The following is a 24,994-nucleotide window of genomic DNA, read 5'->3' on the forward strand; positions in this document are numbered from 1 at the left end:
TATGTATGTTTCAGTATTGCAGTGACTACAACCACCTATTTTCTGTGCTCACCTTAAAAAAGATTTTTAATTAAAAATATATAAATTAAAAATTTCACAAATAAAGATATTGTCACCCTTGCCGAGGTCAGCATAGGTCTTGGGGAAGAGTAGTAAGAAGCAATCCCAAAGAATACAAAGTTACCTCAAATAAGTGTTCTTCCATGCACTCCACAAGGTCATCCACTATTTTCACAAGTTTGTCTATGATAGAGTAATTACTCAAGCCTTCAGAAATATTTGAAAACTTGTCCAGAAGATCAGTTAAGCTGACTGACAACTGTTCCACCATCACGCTTATCCAACAATGACTAGGCTGCAAGAAAGTGAAAGAAAGGAAGATAAAGGCATCTATTGTAAATACAGTAAACTTGGAGTACCCTTCTTCAAAGACATCAATGTTTCAGTCACTGCTGGACAAAGAATTTCCTTATATCAGAACAGGTCAATTCTTGTGTTTTGTTTAACTTAGATTTAACATCTGCTTCAAAATTTGCAAATGAATAAAGACCTGAACAAAGTATTGCTGGTAAAGAATGTTGCTCTTCCATGGAAGTAAATTAAAGACGAAGCCAAGTCTTACCCTTGACAAGGTTTACTTACTTTACTCACAGTGTTTTTAGAAAAGCTTTATGCAGAGGGAGTTACCAAAAAAAACCCCAAAAAACCCCCCAAAAAACAACATTATTGTAGGAGAGAGTCCTAGCCCTCAAGGACTCGCAGTCTTTTGGTGAACTGGAATATGAAACAATGGATTAAAATAGCTTATTTTTCCGAGGTGCTTGATAGATTTCAAGGCTTCTTCATAGATAAATTCATGTGTATGTTTAAAAAACAAACAAACAAACAATAGCCCTGGCAGGAATGTGGTCTCAGAGAGAAGCATTTTTGCCTTAGCAGCGGGACCAGCTACATAATTTGTGGAGCCAAGTGCAAAATGATAACATATTCACTGTTCAAAAATTTGTCCAAGAATGAATGATTACAAGATGGTAACAGCAGAGTATTAAACCAAGCACGGAACCTTGCCCATGAAGCTAGCCCTGCCCATTGGTTAGAAGCTCAAATCTGTACACTCAGGTATAACTGGGTTCGATTCTGGCTAAGAAACTCCAGACACCTGCATAAATTCTCTGAATCTCTCTATAGAATGGGGATAATAGAACAAGGTAGTTGTGAGGAGATAATGTACATAATTTGAATGTAAGTTTTATGAAGGCACTATTTTTTTTTTTTAAATATGGCCTAGAACAGTGTCTCTGGCATGTGAAAGTTGCTCAGAAACTATTTGTTGAACAAATGCATGAGTGAATAAAAAATGAATGAGAAAAAAATACTCTGTGTCAGGGGTCTACACTTTCTGTAAAGGGCTAGATAATATTTTAGGTTTTGCCTGCCAAGAGGCAGAAATAAAGGGTATTATGTAGGTGCATTTATACAGAGAAAACAAATTTCTACAAAACTTTTATTATAAAATTAAAATGTAGTAATAATAATTGAATATAATGTCTTTTGCAGAATAATCAAATTTAATCTTTTGGAATATAGGTCTACCAATAAGAATGGAATTCTTTATTTTGGGTCAACATTTTGTTTAGCTGGGTTTCAAAGTATTCTCGATTATCAGACAGACTACAAATGTTCATCTGTAAAAACCAATCTCAGCTGGCTGGCCATATAAAATCAGGCAGTGGATTAGATCTGGCCTACAGGGTATAGTTTACCAGCCTCTGTTATAAATGGCTCTGGGCCAATAAAGGTTTAGATTATCAGGAAAAAGATCTCCTTGATGTATTATTAAAATCCATTCTATTTTTTAAATTAGTGTAACATTACTTAAAATAATTACTTAAAATAAGTTCATATACTTTGTATACTTTAACATTATGTTTTCTTACATAAACATCTTTTAAGTAGAATCTCTGATTTTTTTTTTTTAAACTTGTCTAAAATGTAACAAGTGAGAAAAATAAGATTGGGGATAGCTATAATTGCCATGGTGTATAAGATACTAAATAATTTAAAATAACTTCTGCTGTAATAAAAATATTATAATCAGGGCGCCTGGGTGGCTCAGTTGGTTAAGCGACTGCCTTCGGCTCAGGTCATGATCCTGGAGTCCCGGGATCGAGTCCCGCATCGGGCTCCCTGTTCAGCAGGGAGTCTGCTTCTCCCTCTGACCCTCCCCCCTCTCATGCTCTCTCTCTATCTCATTCTCTCTCTCAAATAAATAAATAAAATCTTAAAAAAAATTATAATCATAGGGAGTACCTGATGCCATGTAAAATGAATCAAACCACTAAACTTGATTTCTCTTCTTACTAGCAGAATATCTCTATGGGGGAAGGCCAAGTGATTTATCCTAAATTATACAAGGGGGCCACCTTCTATTCATTTAACAGAACAGTTTTAATTAATACAACACAGCCAAAAAGGAAACGGGTTTATCTACAAATTGGTAAGCCCCAATTCCTGGAAGCACTAAATGTCATTCAAAACTTTCAGGAGTGTTGGCTCCGGCTTCAGAAAAGTATAACAAACAAACCCCCAAATGGGAATTAGTTCAATTAGGCCATTTCACTCAACTCATCAACCGAGTTCTCAAAGACTATGTGTTTCCAAAGTATGTTCAGAATGGATTCTTTGTTTTGTTTAATCAGTGCTTATCTCAAGCACATGTAAGTTCACATTTGCATCATTCACAGGTCTCTTTCCAAAATGTCAGTCTTTCCTTTGGGACTGAATCGCTCTCCAAGTCTCCATCCATTTAAACAGTGATAATTCCCTTTTAGATAGTCAGCCCTGTCAGCAAGGGGCAGATTTCCTAGAATCTGGGATACAGCACATACTGCAAATACTGTTTGAAGAGTATTTATACGGGAGGGCAGCCTTCCCCAATTAATTCATTCTGTTGTAATGGTGCAAATTTTTCTGTGGCAAGCTGATTCTAGGTGTCAGTCTCTTTAAATTCTGTCTTCACTCCACTTTATAAATATGCTTGCCTATCCTTTCCTCAGATCTTCTGATATAGAGGAACCAAAATCAAATTCCCTTATTCTGAACTAAGGTACTCCTTTAGCTTCTGCAGTCTTGGCACCTTAAGTGAGCAGGTTTTTTCTTTTTCCTTTTTTGTGGTTAAAGTAGAAACGATTTTGTTTATAGGTTTATTTTTAACCAGGCAACTCTGGGGTGCTTTACTACCACCACTTCTGTTTATCTCTATTTTCAGCTGAACTCTTATGTTTGCAGTCTGTATTCAAGTTCTTTTTTTTTTTTTTAAAGATTTTATTTATTTGACAGAGAGAGATAGCGAGAGAGGGAACACAAGCAGGGGGAGTGGGAGAGGGAGAAGCAGGCTCCCCGCCGAGCAAGGAGACCAATGCGGGGCTCGATCCCAGGACCCCGGGACCATGACCCGAGCGGAAGGCAGACACTTAATGACTGAGCCACCCAGGTGCCCCGTATTCAAGTTCTTATTTAGCTATGACGACTCCCTCACAGCCACCCATGGTCCCCCACGGTCCCCAACTTCCATACACCTAATCAACAGCTGAAGCAATCAACATTTCCCAGCAAAGTTCTCAAGCCTAAACTTCTAATTTCTTACAGTTAGATCCTGGAAATCTCACCATCTAATCCTAGCCCAAAATTTGCCCTTTAAAAATTATGAAGAATTCATTGCTAGCTGATACGAGCTACTACACTGCTGAAAAACACATTTCTAAACATCTTGTAAATTATATTTCATGCATTATTCATTCTTGCCAAATTTCCTTGGAAAAAACGATATAATCAGTTCAGAGTTCTATCTTCTCATTAATTTGCTTAAAGAGTTACATGTTAGCTTTTTAGGATTCTTGGACTTATTAAAGATAGATCTAAGGCTGAAAAAACAATTAAATATCAGCCAGTTTTGACCTGTCTGCAAGAGAGAAAACCAGTTTTGACTAGATCATCAAGCAGTTTCATATCTTCCTTTTAATTAAATATAGTCAATGATTTGCAAAGAGAATGAAACACAGGAAACTCAGTATTTCATTTGTGAGATGATAGATCTGCTTCTTGACTCCTCCAAGATGATGATTAGGAAACGGATGATTGAAGGCTCTAAGTTTCCCAAATATAATTTTTCCTTTTGCCTTCATAATAGGCATTATTATCACTATTCCTTAGCTTTTAGAGACCATTTTAAGCTTAAATAGTTCTGTATAAGTATCAACTCACAACATTCATCAGAAGAATGTAAGATACAAATAATGTTCTCTATTTTACTAGCAGAAGAATGTGAAGAATTAGGAAAGTTGATAAAACCACACAGGAGGCCAAAGAAGTGAGGTAAGAGGTACCTCTCAAATTTTTGAAGTACATACAATTTAATTTTCCATTCACCTATATATACCTACAAAACAAAATATACTCCTTGCTTTGAAAGGGAAAATCTGTCTGGGTTTTCCTTAACTCCAGACTCTCAATTTCTTATCTTCTTTCTTGGTAGCCTCCATCTTACATTTTCTGGGTTAATTACAGCAACTCTGGCTAAGACAACTGGAAAAACATGCTTTCAATTCCTATGTAACATGTATCATTCTAGAATGCTAACTGAATTAATGCATCGGTAATTCTTGACCTGCCACCATGCCACCACCATTAAAGATTTGTTTAAAAGCTGTAAATTTCCTAAGGGATTTTAAAGCACCATGACCAAGTTAATGATTTAACTAAATGATTAAATAAAAGATATAAAAACTCCTATACTTAAAAGCATTCTAAACATAACTAGAATAGGACTGCTTCCGAATACCAATAATAAAAATATCTTTGCACATTTTAAAACCACACATAAATTTAAAATAGGCCATATACGAGTATATAAAATACATAATATATGATATGTGATATAACACCTCTGCAGTCCCAGAACTGATACATTTGAGACCCTGGCTGAAACTGTGTACTTTACAAACATCCTGGGGACTTGCTCAGTCTGGCATGCTTTTCTCTTCTTCTATCCCCTGCTTCATTCAAGAAATTGTTCTGGTTTATTAGCTGAAAGAATTTGACACAATATTCTGCATCAGTCTTAGATGCAGAAGGAGTCTCTAAGAGCAGGTACCATTAGCTTTATGGAATTAGAGGCTGAAACTGGACAAAACGACAATAACATTTCTTCACGCACACACTTGGCGCTACTCTCCATTTGGTAGCTGTAAGTATAGAGATACCTCTGTGCTTCCTTAGTGGGTCCCAGGTAGGTATCTCCATTGTGAGAGTTCCCTACAAAGGAGTTGGGATAATGTATCCATTAGAGATTTTCAGGGAGAAAAGCACTGACTCATAAAACCATGAGCCCTCTGAGGAATATTCACAAGCATGCACCCTGTCTTCTAATCCAACTAATCTAATTACCAGCATTACTGCCCAGTTAGATTGTTTTTGTTTTCTTTGATGTGTGTGTGTCAAAACCAAGTCTAGCCAGAATTAGAGGTATGAATGCCCAGGGCACAAAGCATTCCTTTCTTTCCTCTTGTGCTTCCAGCATTTACCTCCTGGCTGAGAAATCAAAAGAACCTAGAGCCATGCCATTGAGAATCACAATAGTTTAGATCTGGAAGGAATACTGAAGACCACCTGCTCCAGTCCCAACAATTTCATAAATGAGAAAACCAAGACCTAGAGCAGGGAAGTGGTTTGTTCAAGGTTGTACAATAAATTTAAAACAGAAACATTAGAACACCAAACCAAGACTCACCTAGTTCTTTTACCAGTGGTACAAAGCACATGCAGCTGCAGTATTTTTTCTGCCAAGTTGGCCATGAGTCTTGTGGTCTCACATCTGGACCAGGCATATTGGTCCTTAGACTCAACTAAGAGCTCTGGGGAACAAAACTGACTCTTTCTGTGTTACTTCAGTGAATTCAGAGTCATACTGATGAAAATAAATTTCTCTGAGCCAATTGTCACAACCAAACAGCAAATGCCAACTGCCTTTAGTGGACTTCCTTTATTCTCCTTCTAGTATTTACTCTTAGGGCTGGAGAACAGACACTCCCCTGCTACTTTCAAACATTCCACGGCAGGCAAATTTCAAACATTTCTATAAAAGCACTTTGCAAAACAGTGTGTGCTCACAATCCTGGTGTGGAATCTCTAAAATCTTACCTCCCTTTTGGAGGAGCTGGGTTTTGTCATGATTTATTTTGGTCTTCTCCCTAAACAATTAATTTGGGTCTTCAGTATTCACTTTAGGCATCTAACTTTCATTTTCTTGCTTGAATTAAAGTGATGTAGAAACCTCAATCTGATTAAGATGGTAATCAGCCCAAACACTATAAATATATGTTGTTTCCCAGGGCAGGCCTATAAATGGTCCCTGAGCCAGACACAAAATAGCACAGTGAGGAAGGAATAGCATGGTAGGTAAGGGCAGAAATGATGAACTAGAAGCTCAGTGTCTAGTCCCAACTGTTAACACACTTTGTGATTTTAGTCAAGTCACTTAATCTATTCAGAGCTTCATGTTTCTCCAGAAAATAATGGGGTCTATCTAATCTGTGCTAGCTAATACAGGGGCTATTAGCCCCTGTGGCTACTTATCACTCAAAATGTGGCTAGCATGACTAAAGCACTAAAATTTTAATTTTACTTATGATTCAGTGACTGGAGAAAGGTTTTTTTAAAGAAGATTTTATTTATTTAGAGAGCACGTGCAAGCAGGAGGAGGGACAGAGGGAGGGGAGAGAGAAAATCTCAAGCAGACACTGTGCTAAGCATGGAGCTCCACAGGGGCTCGATCTCACAGCCCTGAGATCACCACTGGAGCCCAAATCAAGAGTCAGATGCTCAACCTACTGAGCTACCCAGCTGCCCATGCCTGGAAAACTTTTAAGTGTATTTGGAAAAAACTTAGGTATATGAATCTGCACTATCAATGGTAAATTTTATGAAAATCTAAATATGGAGTAAATATTTCTGATGAAAATTTAATGTCTGCACAGAAGTATGCTATAGGTATGAAATACACAGTGGATTTTGAATATGAAAAAATTTAAAATATTCCATTAATTTATTTTGATAAGGTAGAATGTTATTTTGGATATACTGCAATAAAAACTATTTTACTTATTCCCATGTTCCTTTTTACTTTTTTTTATTTTTTTATTTTTTTTTAAATTTTTTATTTTTTTTTTTAAGATTTTATTTATTTGCGAGAGAGAGAATGAGAGACAGAGAGCATGAGAGGGAGGAGGGTCAGAGGGAGAAGCAGACTCCCTGCCGAGCAGGGAGCCCGATGTGGGACTCAATCCCGGGACTCCAGGATCATGACCTGAGCCGAAGGCAGTCGCTTAACCAACTGAGCCACCCAGGCGCCCCTTTTTACTTTTTTTTTAAATGTGGTTACTGAACAATTTTTAAGATTACATATATGGCTTCCATTATGTTTCTATCAGAGAGTAATGGTCTAGATATTCTGAAGAGTGTCTTAATATAATCACTTATTAAGATGGGCCCTGTACTTTCAGTACACAAAAGAGCCACTTAAAAATAGTATTTAATATTCTATTTTATTCATTTAACATTTTATACTTACTCATTTTAAATACATACTTTAAATACATACAACATTTTATACTTACTCATTTTAAATACATACTATAGGAGGTAGAAGTAGATAAATACAGTGTCTACTTGGCTGATTTAATCTATTTCTATAGGAAGTACTTCTAATCGTAAGGGTTGAGCCTTAGGTATGGATCCTATGAACTTGCCCTGTGGCCCTAACTGATTGGATAATGGCAGATCCCTCAGCCAGTTGGACCAGTCGGGAAGTCTCCCCCACCCAAACCTGTAAGGTAATAGAAACTAAACAGTCTCTGAGCAGCTCTACAACTGCAAATATATAAAGCTGGGAGTCTGGGGTAGCTACATTTCACCAGGTGACTGGAACACAAAGAAATTCTGCACAGACAAAACAGAATAAGGCAGAGATGCAGAGACTCAGAGAGAGGAAAAGGAAAACCTGGTAGTTTTCCAATCCTGGCGGAGTCCCTTCATGAAGCCTGGCCACATCCTCGCTTTTTTACTAGAATGTTGTTCTTCAGCATTCTTATAACTGGAATTTTTCTTTCTTTCTTTTTTTTTCTTTCTTTCCTTCTTTAAATTAAGTTTCAATTCATCACTGTTAGTGAGAACCAAAGAACTCTAAACAAATAAGATGGACTCCTTCAAGATTTGGAAATCAGGACATTTTTTGCTAACAGTTAAATGTTTACTGGTAAGCAGTTTTTGAGTAACACCTACCTGCTTGAATGGCGAAGAATACAGAGAAGTGAAAGATTTGATCCCTAATCTTTAGATAAATAAGATACAGTAAAAAGAGAAAACATAACAAAATAATGATAACATCTGACAAATGTATATATTCTATATCTTGGGCTTTTCTGATCTTAATTATTTCTCACAACACTTTGAGACAAATATATAACATATACAGTTTTAAAGAGCTCTGTAAGCAATATATGATCAGGTACCCAAAAGGAATAGCTTCTGGACAAATTCTATAAAAATTCAGAGATGATGAGCTAAAAGGTAAGGTCCACAGATCAGATACCATGTTGGTGGTTATTGACCACCATGTCTCCCGAACCAAGTGGAGCAGGGGTAATGCCAGTTTTTACTGGCCAAATGATACAGGGAAGAGAGCATAGTCTTGAACGGTAGGAAATGGGCCTGGGGAGAAAGTGGGATCTCATCCTGACCTTGGATGAGAAGACCATGAGGTTGCCTTCAGCTACAAGATATTGCATGATTCTGCAGGTAGAAATGGAATGAGTGGATGGAAGAGGAAAGGGCATTCGTGGCAAAGGGAAGTAGCACTGAGCAAAGTCTTGGAGTTGAGAATAAGCACGGTAATTTTAGGAGGCAGGGATGCATCTTGCTGGGGTGGTGGGTTTGTGTTGGGGAGTAATAGATATTAAGATGAGCTGGTTAGGATGAGGCAAGATTATGAAGAGTCATGAACATCAGATTCAGGAATTTGGCATTCAGCCTTTAGTCACTGGAACAATGAGAAAGTCCTTAAATACGGAAATGACTCAATGAAAGTAGTTTAACAGGCGCCTCAAGGAAACCATGATTCCTAAAAATTGCATAATACTTTATACATAAGATTTTTAATAAAATGTACATATATCTAAAAAAAAGACAGCAATAATGTTGTGCAGATATTATTTGAGGAGTTACAGGCACTCAATCAATACAATAATCTTGTGGACTCTATTCAGGTCAAATTTGTGCCTCAGGGAAACAACAAGACATTACATAAGAACTTTTCTCCTTCCTTCTTCACTTTCTCTCAGCAGATATTCATGAAGTGCCTATCAGTCATTAGGCACTGACGATATAAAACAGAGCAAACAGAGACAATGCCTGCCCTCATGACGTTGACAGGTTTAAGTGGAAGGTTATCAATTAAATAAATCCACAAACGGAAAACTGCTACTTCGAAGAAGGTCACAAAGAGTGTTTTCCAACCAGAGGATTTGGTTTCATCAAGGAGGAAAGGGAAGGTTCCCTTACACAAGTGAAAATGAAACCAGCAGTCTGGAGTTACTGGAATCAAAGGTCTGATTAGGTACAAAGGAAGCTGCGCACAGAGGAACAGGGGCCACAGGGAGCACATGGGGACGTGGGGCTGGAAAAGGATTTGGAAAGGTGCCACATCATGAGGGTCTCGGGGGCCTTGTTTCAGGAGCTCCTTTTTTCTGTTTCCTAAGAGCTACAGGCATACAGACATTCAAAGCATATGAAGAAGGAGGGGTAAAATAATTAGGTATGTGTTTGTTTGTTTAATCACTCTGTCTACTCAAAAAGAGTCAAAACCTCAAATGGGAAGTGCTGGAATGGCAAGGGAAATGGGAGGAGCCCAGAGGCAGCAGGACCCAGCAAAAGAAGGCCGGAAGAATTGAGAACTGGAATCCTGCAGACCCAGGGAAGGGTGCTGCTCAGGGAAGGCGGCCCGCAGGATGATGCTTAGAATGATATCCCATATTCCCAATGACTTCTTTGTTCAACCTTGCCTTTAAAAATAATTAAAAACTGATGTGACATACAGTAAAGAATGATTTAGGTAAGAATCATCAATGGATGCTAAATTTTTAAGAGAAACTTTGATGAGGAACTGTACATGGTCTTAAGACATCTCCCTCAAATATTGCTTGAGAGTTGCTAACAAGTAAATACACAGAACTAGTGGAACACCTTAACCAGGGGATCTGTTTAAGCACCTCAAGGGGAAGATGGTCACTGTGTGCCTCTAGGTGTGATAACCTGAGGATGCTTCATCATTTACGCAGTACCATGGCTTGAAATACATAATCTGAGGAACTCTTAAAGTAGACTAAAGAGACATGAGATATTAGTTTACACAAACTTAGTGGGCTTAAAACGGCACCAATTTATTATTTTACCCTTCCTGAGGTCAGAAATCTAACACAGGTCTTACTAGGCTCAAATCAAGGTGTTCACACGGGCTAGGTTTCTTTTAGGGGCTCTACAGGAGAATTGCTTTCCTTGCCTTTTCCAGCTTTTATTTTATTTTATTTAAGATTTTATTTATTTATTTGAGAGAGAGCGAAAGAGAGCACGGGCTGGGAGAGGGGCAGAGGGAGAGGGAGAAGCAGACTCCCTGCTAAGCAGGGAGCCCAGGCTCAATCCCAGGACCCTGGGATCATACCTGAGCTGAAGGGAGACACTTAACTGAGCCACCTAGGCGCCCTGCCTTTTCCAGCTTTTGGAGACCACCTGCATCCCTTGCCCTGTGGCCCCTTGCCCCATTTTCAAAGCCAACAGTGCAACATCTTTTAATCGTTCTCTCTGGCTCTCACACTCCTGCTTCCCTCTTACAAGGATTCACAAGATTAGATCATGCCCATCTGGATAATCCCAGATAAACTCCCCATCCCCAAATCCTTAATTACATTTGCAAGTCCCTTTTACCATGTAAGGTGATATATTCACAGTGTAGCACATCTTTGGGGAGCCATTATTCTATCACACGTAATATCAAAAATGCAAAAACCATTATCCTAGACTGGATCTTGTACTGGAGGAAAAGAAATACTTAAAAAAAAAAAAAAGATAAATTTTGATAAAACTGAAATACAGCCAATAGATTTAAATATTTGGGTTACTGATAAATTTATTGAAACTGACAACCATACTGTGGTTACATAAGAGAAAATCTTTTACTTAGGAAATAAACACTTAAGTATTTAGGGGTAAACAGCCATTAAGTATACAAGTGACTCAGTGAGTTTAGAAAAATAACAGCCTGTGCACAGAAAGCAAGCATTTAGTAAAGCAAATGAGGCAAAGTGTTAAAAATAGATGAATATGGGTTAAAGAGTTTGTGAGTGTTCTTAGAACTCATAACTTTTCTGTAAATTTGAAATTATTTCTGAATAAAAAGTTAAAACTGATGAATCTAATTAAAACTGAAATGTCTTTCTTAAATACTACAAGCAAGTCATAGTTTATATCATTTTATAAACATTAGAATGACTAGATCTGTGGCACAAATTCAGCAACCCAATTTTTGGTCTTCCTGTGGTAACATTACTGGTAAACAGAAGGATCAGAAATGTTTAGGATTTTTATGGTTAGTGACTTAAAATCCTAACAGTCTGGCAATATTATAGTTTCAAGAGTTTAAAATAGAATTGGTAATTATCATCAGATTTAAGTACCAACTGGTTGGTCACATCCTGCTATTTGTGAGAGAGAATCTGCTAGGTAATTTTCTAGGAGGTCTCTTAGAATAGTGCGCCCCCCCCACCCCACCCAGGAGTATTTAGCAGATTTTTAAAGCAAAAGCATGACAATGAACTGTATTCTATTCTAGAGCCTTTTTCTGCCTGGTGCCTCAAGCAGAATTTTATTGCTTTGGCCCCAAAGAATCTTTCTGGTACCCATTCTGATTTCTACTCCGCCCTCTATTGTTTAGAAACAAAAGATAAGGCAGCTGGGATTCTGACCACTGACAAATCATCACTGGCCTCTCCACTGGGAAACTCCTCTGGTCTTGGCAGAAACTCACATTTTAAAATAAAGGTAAAACAAAGCCTACGACCAGTTTCTGCCCAAAGCCTTCTGCACGGGCTTATTTTTCTTGCCAATTGTGGTAGCCAAGAACAAAGTTTCTCCAGTTGTGCCAGGACAGTATGCCAAGATCAAATAATAGTGGACTTTTCTCAATTACAGAAACACGAAAAAAAATGTGGCAATGAATCAGCTTTATTTTTACAAGTTTGGCTCTTGCTACCACCAGCCCATACTGAGATCTGTGATTTAGCACAATCTATGATTATACCAGCACAAACTAATCTATTTTGTTATTTTCAGTTTAACATTAAGAGCTGCATGATTTCTTTGAGTCAGTTTGGCAATCACACACCTAAATGCTTCTCCAGTCAGGGTCAGGATACATCTTTATTACTTGAATGTTTCACTTAGAACACCTTCCTTTGGGGCGCCTGGGTGGCTCAGTCGGTTAAGTGTCTGCCTTCAGCTCAGGTCATGATCTCAGGATCTTGGGATTGAGCCCCATATCTAGCTCCCTCCTCAGCAGGGAGTGTGCTTCTCCCTTTCTCACTCTCCCTCTGCTCTCCCTCTCTCTCAAATAAATAAAAAATCTAAAAAAAAAAAAAAAAAAAGACGAAAACCTTCCCTTGCTATTGTAATTATTTAGATACTCACATTCTATAACCCAAGGTTAAATGTCAGATGACCTAAGGTTTCTTTTTAAGACTGTCACATTTTAGTTGTATAACCTTGGGTAAATACTTGTAAACCTCAGTTTGTGTCATTTGTAAAACAGAAATCACACAAATCACAGTAGCTATCTTGCCTTCCTGGAAGGGTTTTTCTAATCATCCAAGGAGATAAATATGTGAAATCATTTTGAAAATTAAAAAAAAAAAAGCATTATATAAAGGCCCAATCATCCCCCCACACCTAGTTATTATTAAAGTCTTTTGCACATAAGGCTACGTGATGTGTTTGTTTCTTAAAGTATCTGGTAAGGTGCTGGCTCCATATTTTTTCCTAAACAAATACTGTACTTGTTCCCTGAGTAATTGAATGATTAATTAACTTCCAGTCTGCTATGATTTTACATTCCTATTTCCAGAGAACTCCCCCTAATTCAATGGGACAGACACTGACCTAGATTTGAGGATATCTGGTTCAACATGAAGAGAAATGTTCTAAGGAACTTTAGATAGTTCATGCTAACTAAAATGCTTACTTTCCTAATGAAAAGAAATAGGCCTTTGGCATTCTCTTGAAATGATAACATTAGAGTCAGTCTTTGAAAGACTTTTTAAGCACAAGCACTTAGTGACGTGTTAGCACACTGAAACTGGTAATAATTTTGATTGACTAACCCACAAAAAGTACTCAAAGCCTAAGACAGCCTACACAAAGTAGATCTGTAATAAGTACTTCATAAATCATGGAAAGATGTCTACTTGCGGAGTCACCCAAATGATTTTAAATTAACTCAAGGAACACAATACAGCAGTTAAAATGAATCAACATGGATCAGCACATGTCAAATGTGTGTTACAAAACATAAGCAAGGTGCAAAGTGGTATATACAGTATAATGCTATTAAGTCTGCAAAAAATACAGTAACTTATGTGTTAGTACAGATTTGCAGTAAATGGAAAAGAGCAGGCAGCGTTACTATGGGTTGTTGCACTCGACACAACCCCAAGGGATGCTATCCCCATGCCAAGCCTTGAAAACATGCAGTGGAATGAAAAATTCCAGCACAGAAGACTTGTTCCTAATAGTCAAATTGTCTGTAAGAGACAAAGTGGGGACCAGTGGAGACAAGAAAGAGGCAATACAGGGGTCTTTAGTAATATTTATAATGTTTCATTAAAAAATATATTTGAAGCAAATATTGCACCACGGTAAGGTTTAACAAGCTATGCGGTGGGTACATAGGCATCTCTATGCTTGCAAGATTTCTTCATGTATGAATTCTGATAACTTGTAATCGGGAAAATAATTAAAATTTCTTGGTTGCAGTAATAAAGGTGTATTTATAATCATAACCTCATATTTATATTGTAAGTTTCTCAGAATCTTTTGACTAATAAATTCTGAGATAAAATACATGGTGGTCTCAAATTAAATAGGAAAGAGACTTATAAAGGACCTTTTCAGAATAAGCAAAAAATGTGCCCAATTTTACACTCAAGCATTTTTTAGGAGGAAGCTAAAGGAAAGAGAAATCTGTGGCTAGCTCTAAGGAAGATGATCTTTTTCACTTTAGAATTAACAGGTCTAAGACACGTGCTGAAATGCTTACCCTTAAGTAAAGTTTAGCAGTCACTTGAGGATAAAACAAAAACAAAACCATCCAAGTTGAATTCCAAGGATACTTTCTTCAAATACTGACAATTAGCTAACTCCTAAATGGCTGGTAATTTCCTGTCTCAATAGAATGATCCCATCTCTTTTGTCAGCTACTAAAAAGGAACTCAGAAATGTACAGTTTACTTACCAAAACATCCATCCCGGGGACATATTTGAGGGCTATCTTATAGTCTTTTGGAAGATTTGCCACCTACAGAGACCAAAAAAAGAAGAAAAAAAAGGGAAAAAAATCCATGAGAAAATTCACACACAGCAATTAATCATACTGTTTTTAGTGGGAAAAAAATACATACAAACCTGTTATAGTGTTTTTAAGTTACCATTGCATTTCAATATTTACATAGTAATTTTCCATTCTTGATTTCCTTTTGTAATCAAAAGCACTCTCCAAAAATACAGTAATAATACAAGTCTTTTAGACTTCACATTCAGTAATGAGTATAAGTATAATCCAGTGAGTTTTGGAAACATCTAAATTTCGATTTCTATCTGTGGTCTTGGAATCCCTTCCAGGACTGTTTTCGTACTGTTTCACCAAAGAATCAGTAATACAATGTTCTGTTTTGGTTTTTTTAGTCAATCGTTCTCAAAGTGATGTGTCAACATCACCAGGGAACTGCTAAAAATGCAAATTCTCAGGCCACATCAGCCCTACTGAATCTTACTTAAGTCCTCCAGGTGATTTTGATGCAAGTTTGAGAACTTGTTGATCCTAGAAAAAAATGTCAGTGAAACTCAAAAGAACGCTACTACTCATGAAATGCAAATGGTTTCCAATTAAATAATTTGTAGAGATTCAGTTCTGTGAGATAACTTAATCTGCTTACATAGGCCTGAACATTGGAAATGTGTCAAATGTCTGCCTAGCTTCTTTTAAAGGCTTTTAAAAAATATCTAACTCATCTCCATCAGTCACTGTGGCATGTGTTGAACAAACACCTGATTTGTAACCAAATCAAATTCTGTACTTTGGTTTCTTTCTCTTATCTATAAAATGGAGATGAAAGTACCCATGTCAAATAGCCAATTTATGAACTGTGATAACTGAATGTGCCAAACACATCATAAACAATCCATATTCTATACTGAGGGATATATTGGCAACTGACTTCCCAGGTATGGATCCTGGGGTTCTAGGTTCTCTTATCAGAGTTCTAGGTTCTAGATTTCTAGAGTTCTAGGTTCTCTTATCTCCTTTCCTACATACAGCACCAGCTCTGTCATACCACCATGATTACAATTTCCAGCTAAATACAGCCAACAACTGATTTAGACCATGAGTCTTAAGACAATATACGGTGTAAAAAAGTGGTTTTGCACTATTACATCTTTAGTAGGTCTACCTTACTTTTGCAGATTTTCCCCTTCATCCTTTCTCTGAAATCTTTGCTCTTCCCCATATTAAGGTAGGATCTTGCTCATGTTTGCTGGACTAGGTCACCTCTGACAAGTCTCCCATAACACAATCTGTAGGTTTCTTCCTGGCCATGCCAAAAGCTTCTAGAATCTGAGAACAATTTGGTGAGAAAGGAATATAGGCAAAGGCCTAAGTGAGTCAGAAGGGAGCCAAGGTAGGAACTGATCCCTCTAATGGTACCACCTCACACTCATCTCAGTCTCGAGGCTGATATTTTCTCAGTATGTGCCAGGTACTGTGCTCAATCAGGGCTTATGTTGCAGGATCACATCCAGTCTTCTGATCCCTGTGACATATTATCTCTATTGAACAGACAAAGAGGTTGAGGCTCAAAGAGATCAAGTAACTAGACCAAGGTCGCACAGTTACTGGGTGTCAAGTATGGACTAAAACTCAGCTCTCTGACAGTCAAGCCTCCCTCGCCACTGTGGTTGTACTACACATTTCATCCACTCTCTGCACATCTGTCCTGGGTACTTCCTTCCTCTCGGTCAAATTTCCCACCAGGCTTCTAAAATTTCTTTTGTCTTTGGATCTTCATGCCCATTTTTGAAGAGCAAAATGACCCATTTTATGTAAGCTCTGCTGGCAAAGACACAGCTGACACTTTTGCAGGTAGAAACACTGGAATTAGACTGAGCAGCAACATTTTACTATGTTATGAACCAACCATGTCAATTAAAGCCATTCCAGATGGAGAAACATGACAAGAAGTGGCAGGTGTTCTGAACACAACCTGCTTGACATTCTAGCCCCTCCTTAAGAATAATTCACATTATCTGTATCTATCTACCTATATAAAATTGACAGAATTAGTATTCAGAAAGCTTAGGACCGGAGTATATACATAAACCTAATGAGCAGAAAAAAATGTAAGGGATATGGCCAATTCCATTTTATTAGTAATTTATATATAAGAATCAGTTGAAAGAAGTCAAAGAAACCTTACTGAAACACACTGAAATCTCCATACCTTACTACTTGGAGGCGGTCTATAGTAATAATTTCTGTCTTAAACTGATTTACGGAGATTTAATTTCCGATGGGATGAAAATTCTATTTTTGAAAAATGCTTTGCAATTTATAACAAGTTTTCATATACAGCCTTTGCCATGATCTCATGAGATATATACTATTAAGCCTGTTTTATAGATGAAGACATGGAGGCTCCGGGGGGCTAACTGGTATCTCCAGGTAGCAGGCATCAGGAGTTCTTGATGGAGGGAGGATACAAACCCAGCCCTCCATGCTTTGCTCAGCACCGTCCTCTACAAAGCAGTCTCCCTTTATTACTCTCTTGGCTGACATTGGTTCTTTTCCAATTACATTTGGAAGAGAACTTGGGAAGTCAAGGTGTAGATTTTTATGGTTGCTTCATGAATTATTATATGACTTTCTAAGCACTTGGGAGTGTGTTGAAGAGCACTCAGAGAACACAGATATTTTTGTGATAAATTCAGCTTCTTTGATATACATTGATCATTATAGAAAGTCTGACAGTGCAGAGGGAGGGAGCCTCTGGCCTGGAATTTAGAAGATGTTAGTTTAATGGAGGAGTCATGGCACAGGTTCTGGGGACACACTGTTGGATCCAGGGCCTCCTGCGTGTTAACTCAGATCTTAGGCAAGTTACTTAATCTGCTTTAATTTCGACATGTGTAAAATGGGAATCATAACAAAAATCTAGCTAGTGAATTTCTAAAGACTAAATAAGGACTAAATAACTCATTTAAAACACCTAGTGCTTAAGCATGGTATGTACACGAAGATGAGTTTCTATTAATTGCAAGAGAGTGGGACATTCTAGATGGAGGAGGGGTCATATGCAAAGAAAAGGAAATGGGAAAGCACAGGTGTGTTCGGGAGACCACGGACAGATAAATCAGGCTCCAGCAGGTAAGAGAAAGGAAATATGCCAAGAAAGCCACATTAGAGAAGGACTTTACTGTTGGGCTAAGGAGGCCCAATGGGAGGCAGTGACATTCAGTAGGACATGCTCTACCACCAAACCCTACAAGCAAGTCACTTCTGCCTCATTTCCTCTCCACAGAACTTCTACCACTTGTCTGCAAAATAAAGGGTACTAGGTAATTACTAAAAATGTAGTCAGATCTAAGTTTCTCATGGAAGTAGTGGTGCTACACCAGGCATCCAAACAAGGAGGGATCAGGATAGTAAATTCAGGAAGACAGGTTTGGAAGGTATGGATTGGACTAAGGATAGAACGGAGACCAGGAAAAGTTTAGAAGACCACTAGAAAAGTGCTGAATGTGTATTAAATATTTATATAGAGATTGGAAGATGAAAAAACCAGAAATGAGGTTTAGATTCCAGGGAAGTAGCCTGATGATAGGGTTAAATGGATGAGTAATCTAAACTATAGATTTTGAAAACAAATCAATTCTAGTAAAATAAGTCCAGGACAAAAAAACCCAAAAAACAAAAAAACAAAAAAAAAACCCAAAAAACAAAAAACAAAATGGAACTTAATTGATGGAGAATTTTGCCAAAAGCCAAATTATCCTAATGAGCTTTTGTGATTTGGCGTTTGAACATGTCAATACTATGCCAGATTGTAAAATGCATAAAACTGCAAAAACAAGTCACTTTATGATGGGCTTGCTCTACTAGATGGGCCCCATTGGGTGTCTTTAGGATTGACCCTACTCAGTGACACTGGGAAACACAAAAACAAAACCAAACGCATAAGGGAACATCATGAGAAAACGCTGAAAACTCAGCCAAGAAAAAGTCTTTTTATGCCAACAAGCACTGGCTGCATACCAGGTCCTAAAGGTATTTGGACTCAGAAGAAAAAAGAACTCATAGTTAGAACGCTTAATGCCCTCTCTAGATCACTAATCTAAAATCTTTGGATCTCATGATTCAAATGTCATCGAGGTCTCTAAAGCTCATGAAATCAGTGGCTTCTTGGACATCTTTGCTGAAACACTTCCTTGTCTCAGTTGTTTCTCCCTGGTGCAAGGTTAAGAATCAAAATGCAGTAGTGGTAACTCCTGATTCCCTTGGTACTGTACATAAAATGTTGTGCATAAGTGAACGTCTCTGGAGAAAGAGTTCACAGTTTCCAGAGTCTCATCAGACCCAGAGAAGTTTAAGAATCACTGCTACAGAGGGGGGGAAATCTATGCTTATATTTAAATATCCCAACTCACTCATGTATAGCAGCTTAGTATAATGCTGGTTTTCAGAAATAACACAGGAGAAAGCTTTTTGCTTTTTTATTTTTCCTTATAAGTCATCCCCTGTTAATACTAACAATTAAACCCACCAGGAGAACTGTCTTTAGTTTTCAAAGGTATTTGTTTTTTGATAATAACTCAGAGCTTAAAAAAAAAAAATAAGATGACAACTTTACAAGACTTTTCTGAGTCCTCTTTTCTCAGTGAAAAATACCTAAATAGTTAGAGGACTCATCTCCCTCCAAAAAATAATAAAAAATAAAAAAAAAATTTTAAAAGAGAGATTAAAAGAAGATCTACAATAGGACCACTTCTTAATCATAAGGTGACTACTACCTAGGAAATAAAATTCAAGAGGTTACAATGATAATTCTTAAACTGCAGTTGATATTTAAATCTTAAATTAAGACATTGTAAATTATGAACTAGGTTCATGTGTTCCAGAGACAGGTAGTTATGGGTTTGAACTTCTCCACTCAGTTTTCTATTTCCAGGTAAGGATGGTCAAGTTAGTTATCACTAGGTCTCAGCTTCCTAATCAATAAACTGGGGGTAAAAATAATTACCTCCTAGGTTTGTAATGATTAAAGGACAGCATCCAAATAAAATGCTTTGCATGGTTGCTGGATACTCACACAATAACTTGCTTTAAAAAGTCAAGGAACAAGAGCTATAGTACCTAAGTGGTTCATTCTATAAAGGAAGAATGATTTTTTTCTTCACAATAAGACTGCCACATTTGGTAATATAGCAGGGCATTTGTCAGTTTTTACAAATATTCTTTCCAATACACTTCTGTCCTTTCTTTGAATACTGCTAGTCCAAAATTTAGTTTTAAATAGAAGAGGAAATTTCTACCGCCTGCAGGAGAAGAAATTAAAATGCTAAGTGTAGCAAACTAATAAAAATAAACTAAAAATTATCCAGCTGCCAAACCATTGTTCTTCAAAGGTCCAAAATAGAAAAAGGAAAACCCAACCCCAAAAGACTGTAGGAGATCTCTGCTTTCATTTTATTTATTTATTTATTTTTTTTTTTTGAGAGAGAGAGAGAGAGAGAAAGAGAGAGAGCATGCAGGCACAGTGCGGGGGTGTGGGCAGAGGGAGAGAGAACCTTAAGCAGGTTCTATTCTATGCTCAGCCTGGAGCCTGACACAGGGCTCAATCTCAAGACCCTGAGATCATGACCTGAACCGAAATCAAGAGTTGGATGTTTAACCAACTGAGCCACCCAGGCGCCCCCATGAGATCTCTGCTTTTATTTTATTTTTTATTTTTAAAGATATATTGAGAGAGAGAAAACATGAGTGAGGTAAGTGGGAGAGGAGGAGAGAGAGAATCTGTCAAGGGCAGAGCCAGATGTAAGGGACTCAATCTCATGACCTTGAGATCATTACCTCAGCTAAAATCAAGAGTAGGAGGCTTAATTGACTGAGCCACCCAGGTGCCTCTGAGATCTCTGCTTTTATTTTTTTATTATTTTTTTTACTAAAAGATGTTTTAAAATTTTTATTTATTTATTTGAGAGAGAGAGAGAGAGAGAGCATGAGCAAGGAGGAGAGGCAGAGGGAGAAGCAGACTCCCCACTGAGCAGGGAGCCTGACACAGGGTCCTGGGATCATGACCTGAGCCACTTAACCAACTGAGCCACCCAGGCACCCCTGAGATTTCTGCTTTTAAAGAGAAGATATACTTAGAAAAGCTCAGAATTCATCTAGAAATGGAAAGACTCAGAGACTCCAAAACTTTATTTTAATGCAGTAGTAATTCTATTTGAAAAACATTGTACTTGAAGAAGAATAAAAATCAGGATTATTCAAAACTGTCCAAAGTGAAATTTATCTGAGATATTTTTATAAACTCCCATTACGTTACACTCTAAGAGTCATGTGTTAAAATAAGTGCCTATCATAAGACCACAAAAACCATGAATTCCTGAGTTTTAATTCTATTCTGATTTGTAGACTGACCTGGGAAAGACAGAGTAATTTCACCTTTATAAGATGGAGCTGGGAAGCAACCTGCCTTGAACATTTTGAGGAAGACAAATAATTACTTAGTAGATATTTTAAAACAAAAAAGTTTTTAAAAAGCAACATAGTCACATTTAAATTCCCCCAAATGAAAGAAAACTATGATCACAAATGAAGGGAACAGTACGAAGAACAAAAGAGGAAACCAATTTGAACTATTTCAATATTTGGATGCCTCCTTCTAGAACACAACTGTTAAAAGCTGCAGCCTAATTGTCCCAGAGATACAAGTGTTTAAAGTTTGTTTCATCCTCTTCCCATATACTTGACCCTTTCCTTAGGTAGGTCTGAGTTTGTCATTTAAAACAAGTCTTGCAACATTTTTTAGAAACAAAGCAAAATGTTCTGTAAATAGATGAACTATTCTGCTGAGCAAACATGCCAGAAGGATTTCAAATGAAAACCATGGGGACTATAGGGGCAGCACAAAGTGTCCAAGAAGAAATTAAAAAAAAAAAAAAAATGACCGTAAGGTCATAAATCATGTGCTTCTGTGACATGAGAACCATCCCAAGGAAACAGACTTCAGATCAGTGGGCACAGTACCAGTTGCACCTCATGCAGAGGAGGAACCGGTAGAGACTGCAAAGAAATGATTTCAGTCAAAGAGATTACTGGGATCACAAGGTAAGAAAAGTGGTACTGTCAACTTACTTTTTTTCTCTCCAATCGAATGTACCAAGGTTGTGCCTGTAAAGCAAATCCCTCTGTTCTATGTAACCTCCTTGAGGCAGGGCATTGCTGAATTATTCTAACAGGTGCAACCTGACAAAGTATCATTATGGAATTGCCCCACCGTACTTCAGAGAGAGGCCGTGATTCTCTGTATCTATATAACTCTGAAGTCCCTCACGTTGCTGTCTGAATTAGTCAAATTAATGAGTTTTAGGCTAAGGATAAGAACACAGTTTTGTTTTTGTTCTTTTTTTTTTTCCCCCCAAAATGAAAAAACCCCAACATTAGAAGTATGATCGCCTAAGCAGTTCTGGCACTTCCATGCAAATCCCTATCACCTACGATGCTAGTTGGAAACACCCCATCCTCACAAGCTGAGACTCAGTATTTCCGCAGTGGGAGCCCTGGCAGCTGTACTTTTCATAAGTATCCTAAAACGTGGTAATTGAATGATTCTCAAATGATATCCTACAAATGCTGGTTTATAGCAGTGACTTCCAACATTTTTTCAGCTCAATTCTTTTTTCCACATCAAGTCTTATTTGGACATCCAGATACACAAATGAAGGCAGAGTGGCTGTGTGGACGCTAGGAGCCACTTTGAAAACTACTGTTGTAGAAGGCACAATGCTGGTAACGGGACCCAGAGCTGGGCTTCACCATTTCTGGGTCTCAGTTTCCTTATTTATTTATTTTTTTTTTAAAGATTTTTGTCAGAGAGAGAGAGAGAGAGAGAGAGAGTGCAAGAGCAAGTGAGCACAAACAGGGGGAGCGGCAGGCAGAGGGAGAAGCAAGCTCCCCGCTGAGCAAGGAGCCTGACATGGGGCTCGATCCCAGGACCCTGGGATCATGACCTGAGCCAAAGGCAGAGGTTTAACCGACTGAGCTGCCCAGGCGTCCCTCAGTCTCTAAATTCCCTTTCAGCTCCAGTATCCTCTGATCCCACAACCACTACTACCACTTCTAATAGCTAATATTTAGCAGGCACTTGCTGTGTTCCTAACACTGTTCTACTGATTCAATCCTTATAATCACTCTATGAAGTACTATTAATCTTAATACTGATAAGGAAACTGAGGCCCAAAGAAGTTATAGGACAATAACTGTGATAAAAATAAATTTACATATACATTCTCTTATTTAATCTATAAGATAAAATTGAGAAGTAGAAACAGATTTAGAAAGGTAGTTATTTAAGGTCAAAAAGCTGGGATTTAAATGCAGGTCTACCAAATTCCAAAATCCATTCCTTAACCAATATATTGGCACAGGGTGGTCCTACATGAAATCTTTTAAATGGCATCCATGTATGTGTTGTTACTGTGGTATTAATGATATGCATTCATATTTTTATGGAGATAATTTATCTCCCAAACTAGATCATTAACATTTTGAGGTCAGGGATTATTCTTCTATTTCCTACTCTATGAAATATGGGTTGTGAATTATGTAGGTCTTTATTCAGTTAGAAGTAATCTGAGTCCTATTTTTTTGGGGGGGGGAGAGAGAAAGAGAAGGGGGGAGGCATAGAGAGAGGGAGAGAGACTCTTAAGCAGGATCCACACCCAGTGTGGAGCCCAACATGGGACTCAATCTCACAACTCTGAGATCAAGACCTGAGCTGAAAACAAGAGTTGGACACCTAACCGACTAAGCCTCTCAGTCACCCCTGAGTCCTATTTTTTACTAACTTGATTTTTTTTTCAATAATCCAAATTAAACACACTAATTTCACTAGATCAACTCTAGAAATTAAAAAATTTCCCTGAGTCATTTGCTGGAAGGGAGAAAAAAACCCTCTTTTTTCAGTCTAATGATTTTACATTTGCTTTCTTGGGGTGAGGATTTATCTTTTAGTGTCAATATTAATAAATATCTCTTTTCCAGGCTCTTCTTTCTCAGTGATGCTTCTTGCCATTTTTCATTGTATCAGCAGATAGGGACCAGACTGAAAATAAGCAGATGGTCAAAGACAAGGATGGATAATCTTGGAAGGTGCTTGTAATACCTACTTACACCACTTGAAAAAACAGGTTCGATATTTCACAGGAAGTAATGCTCATTAAGTAGTTTTCCTTAAACACTTAGCAAGTAATAATGCATATAAGTAATTTTTCTTTTTTTTTTTTTTTTAAGATTTTATTTATTTATTTGAGAGAGAGAGAGAGAATGAGAGAGCACGAGAGGGGGGAGGGTCAGAGGGAGAAGCAGACTCCCCGCCGAACAGGGAGCCCGATATGGGACTCGATCCCGGGACTCCAGGATCATGACCTGAGCCGAAGGCAGTCGCCCAACCAACTGAGCCACCCAGGCGCCCCTAAGTAGTTTTTCTTCAATACCATGTTAATTTTGGATATGCTTGGCCTGTGGTCAAATATACCATCCATCATCTTCCAACTATGATTCATTGCCAATATATTTGATATTTGCTCCTTAGGACCACTGCAGATCTCCACTGATCATCCTCAGCTCCACAGTCAAGCCCCATGAGAGCTGTAATTTCCCAGTTGTGAACTACTTTAAGCATCATATTTTTGAGACTCATGTTAATCTGACATCCATATAAATTTATGTAACATAGATAAAACTAGTCATAATAAGAATTGGGACTGAATTAGGATCAAGACACTTTGGTCTCCAAATTTTGACTGAACAGACCATCTAGAGCAGTAGTTCTTAAATCTCCTTTCAGAAATTTCTTTAAAATGAGATGCCCGGAGCCCTTCTTCAGACCTATCATTGTATCCGTTTCTTAGAGTGCAGTCCAGACACCTGTAATTTTAATAAGCACCACAGGAGATCATGATGTTTACCACAGTGAAGCACATTAGGTCTTCATTCACTGAACGAACATTTTTTTACCAATGAGTGCCTTTTACCAACATAAAATTTATAATATAAGCATATATTTTCTTTTTAGTATAGTTTCTTGGGTCACAGATTAATAAGCAACTTGAGGAAGAGGTCTATGCTTTATGGTCTTTGAAAAAAACAAAACAAAACAGGGGTGACTGGGTGGCTCAGTTGATTGAGCGCCTGACTCTTGGTTTCAGCTCAGGTCATGATTTCAGGTTCTGAGTCCCGCATCGGGCTCTGTGCTTAATGCGGAGTCTGCTTGAGATTCTCTGCCTCTCCCTCTGTCCCTCCCTGTGCTTGTGCTTGCTTCTTAAATAAATAAATAAA

At 37.8% G+C, this 24,994-nt stretch overlaps 1 protein-coding gene across 4 annotated transcripts in view; it reads right to left on the reverse strand.

The window, feature by feature from the left end:
* KITLG (KIT ligand) overlaps positions 1 to 24,994 on the reverse strand; it is an 86,413-nt gene that overhangs the window by 26,534 nt on the left and 34,885 nt on the right. For all 4 annotated transcript variants that reach the window (XM_078076396.1, XM_078076398.1, XM_078076397.1 and 1 more), the window contains 2 exons: positions 14,612 to 14,674; positions 185 to 355 (listed from right to left, as the gene is read on the reverse strand). In XM_078076396.1, the coding sequence (XP_077932522.1) occupies positions 185 to 355; positions 14,612 to 14,674 (234 nt within the window). The remainder of the gene's footprint in view (positions 1 to 184; positions 356 to 14,611; positions 14,675 to 24,994) is intronic.

The sequence above is a fragment of the Halichoerus grypus genome, chromosome 6 (assembly GCF_964656455.1).
Source record: "Halichoerus grypus chromosome 6, mHalGry1.hap1.1, whole genome shotgun sequence".
NCBI classification, from domain to species: Eukaryota; Metazoa; Chordata; class Mammalia; order Carnivora; family Phocidae; genus Halichoerus; species Halichoerus grypus.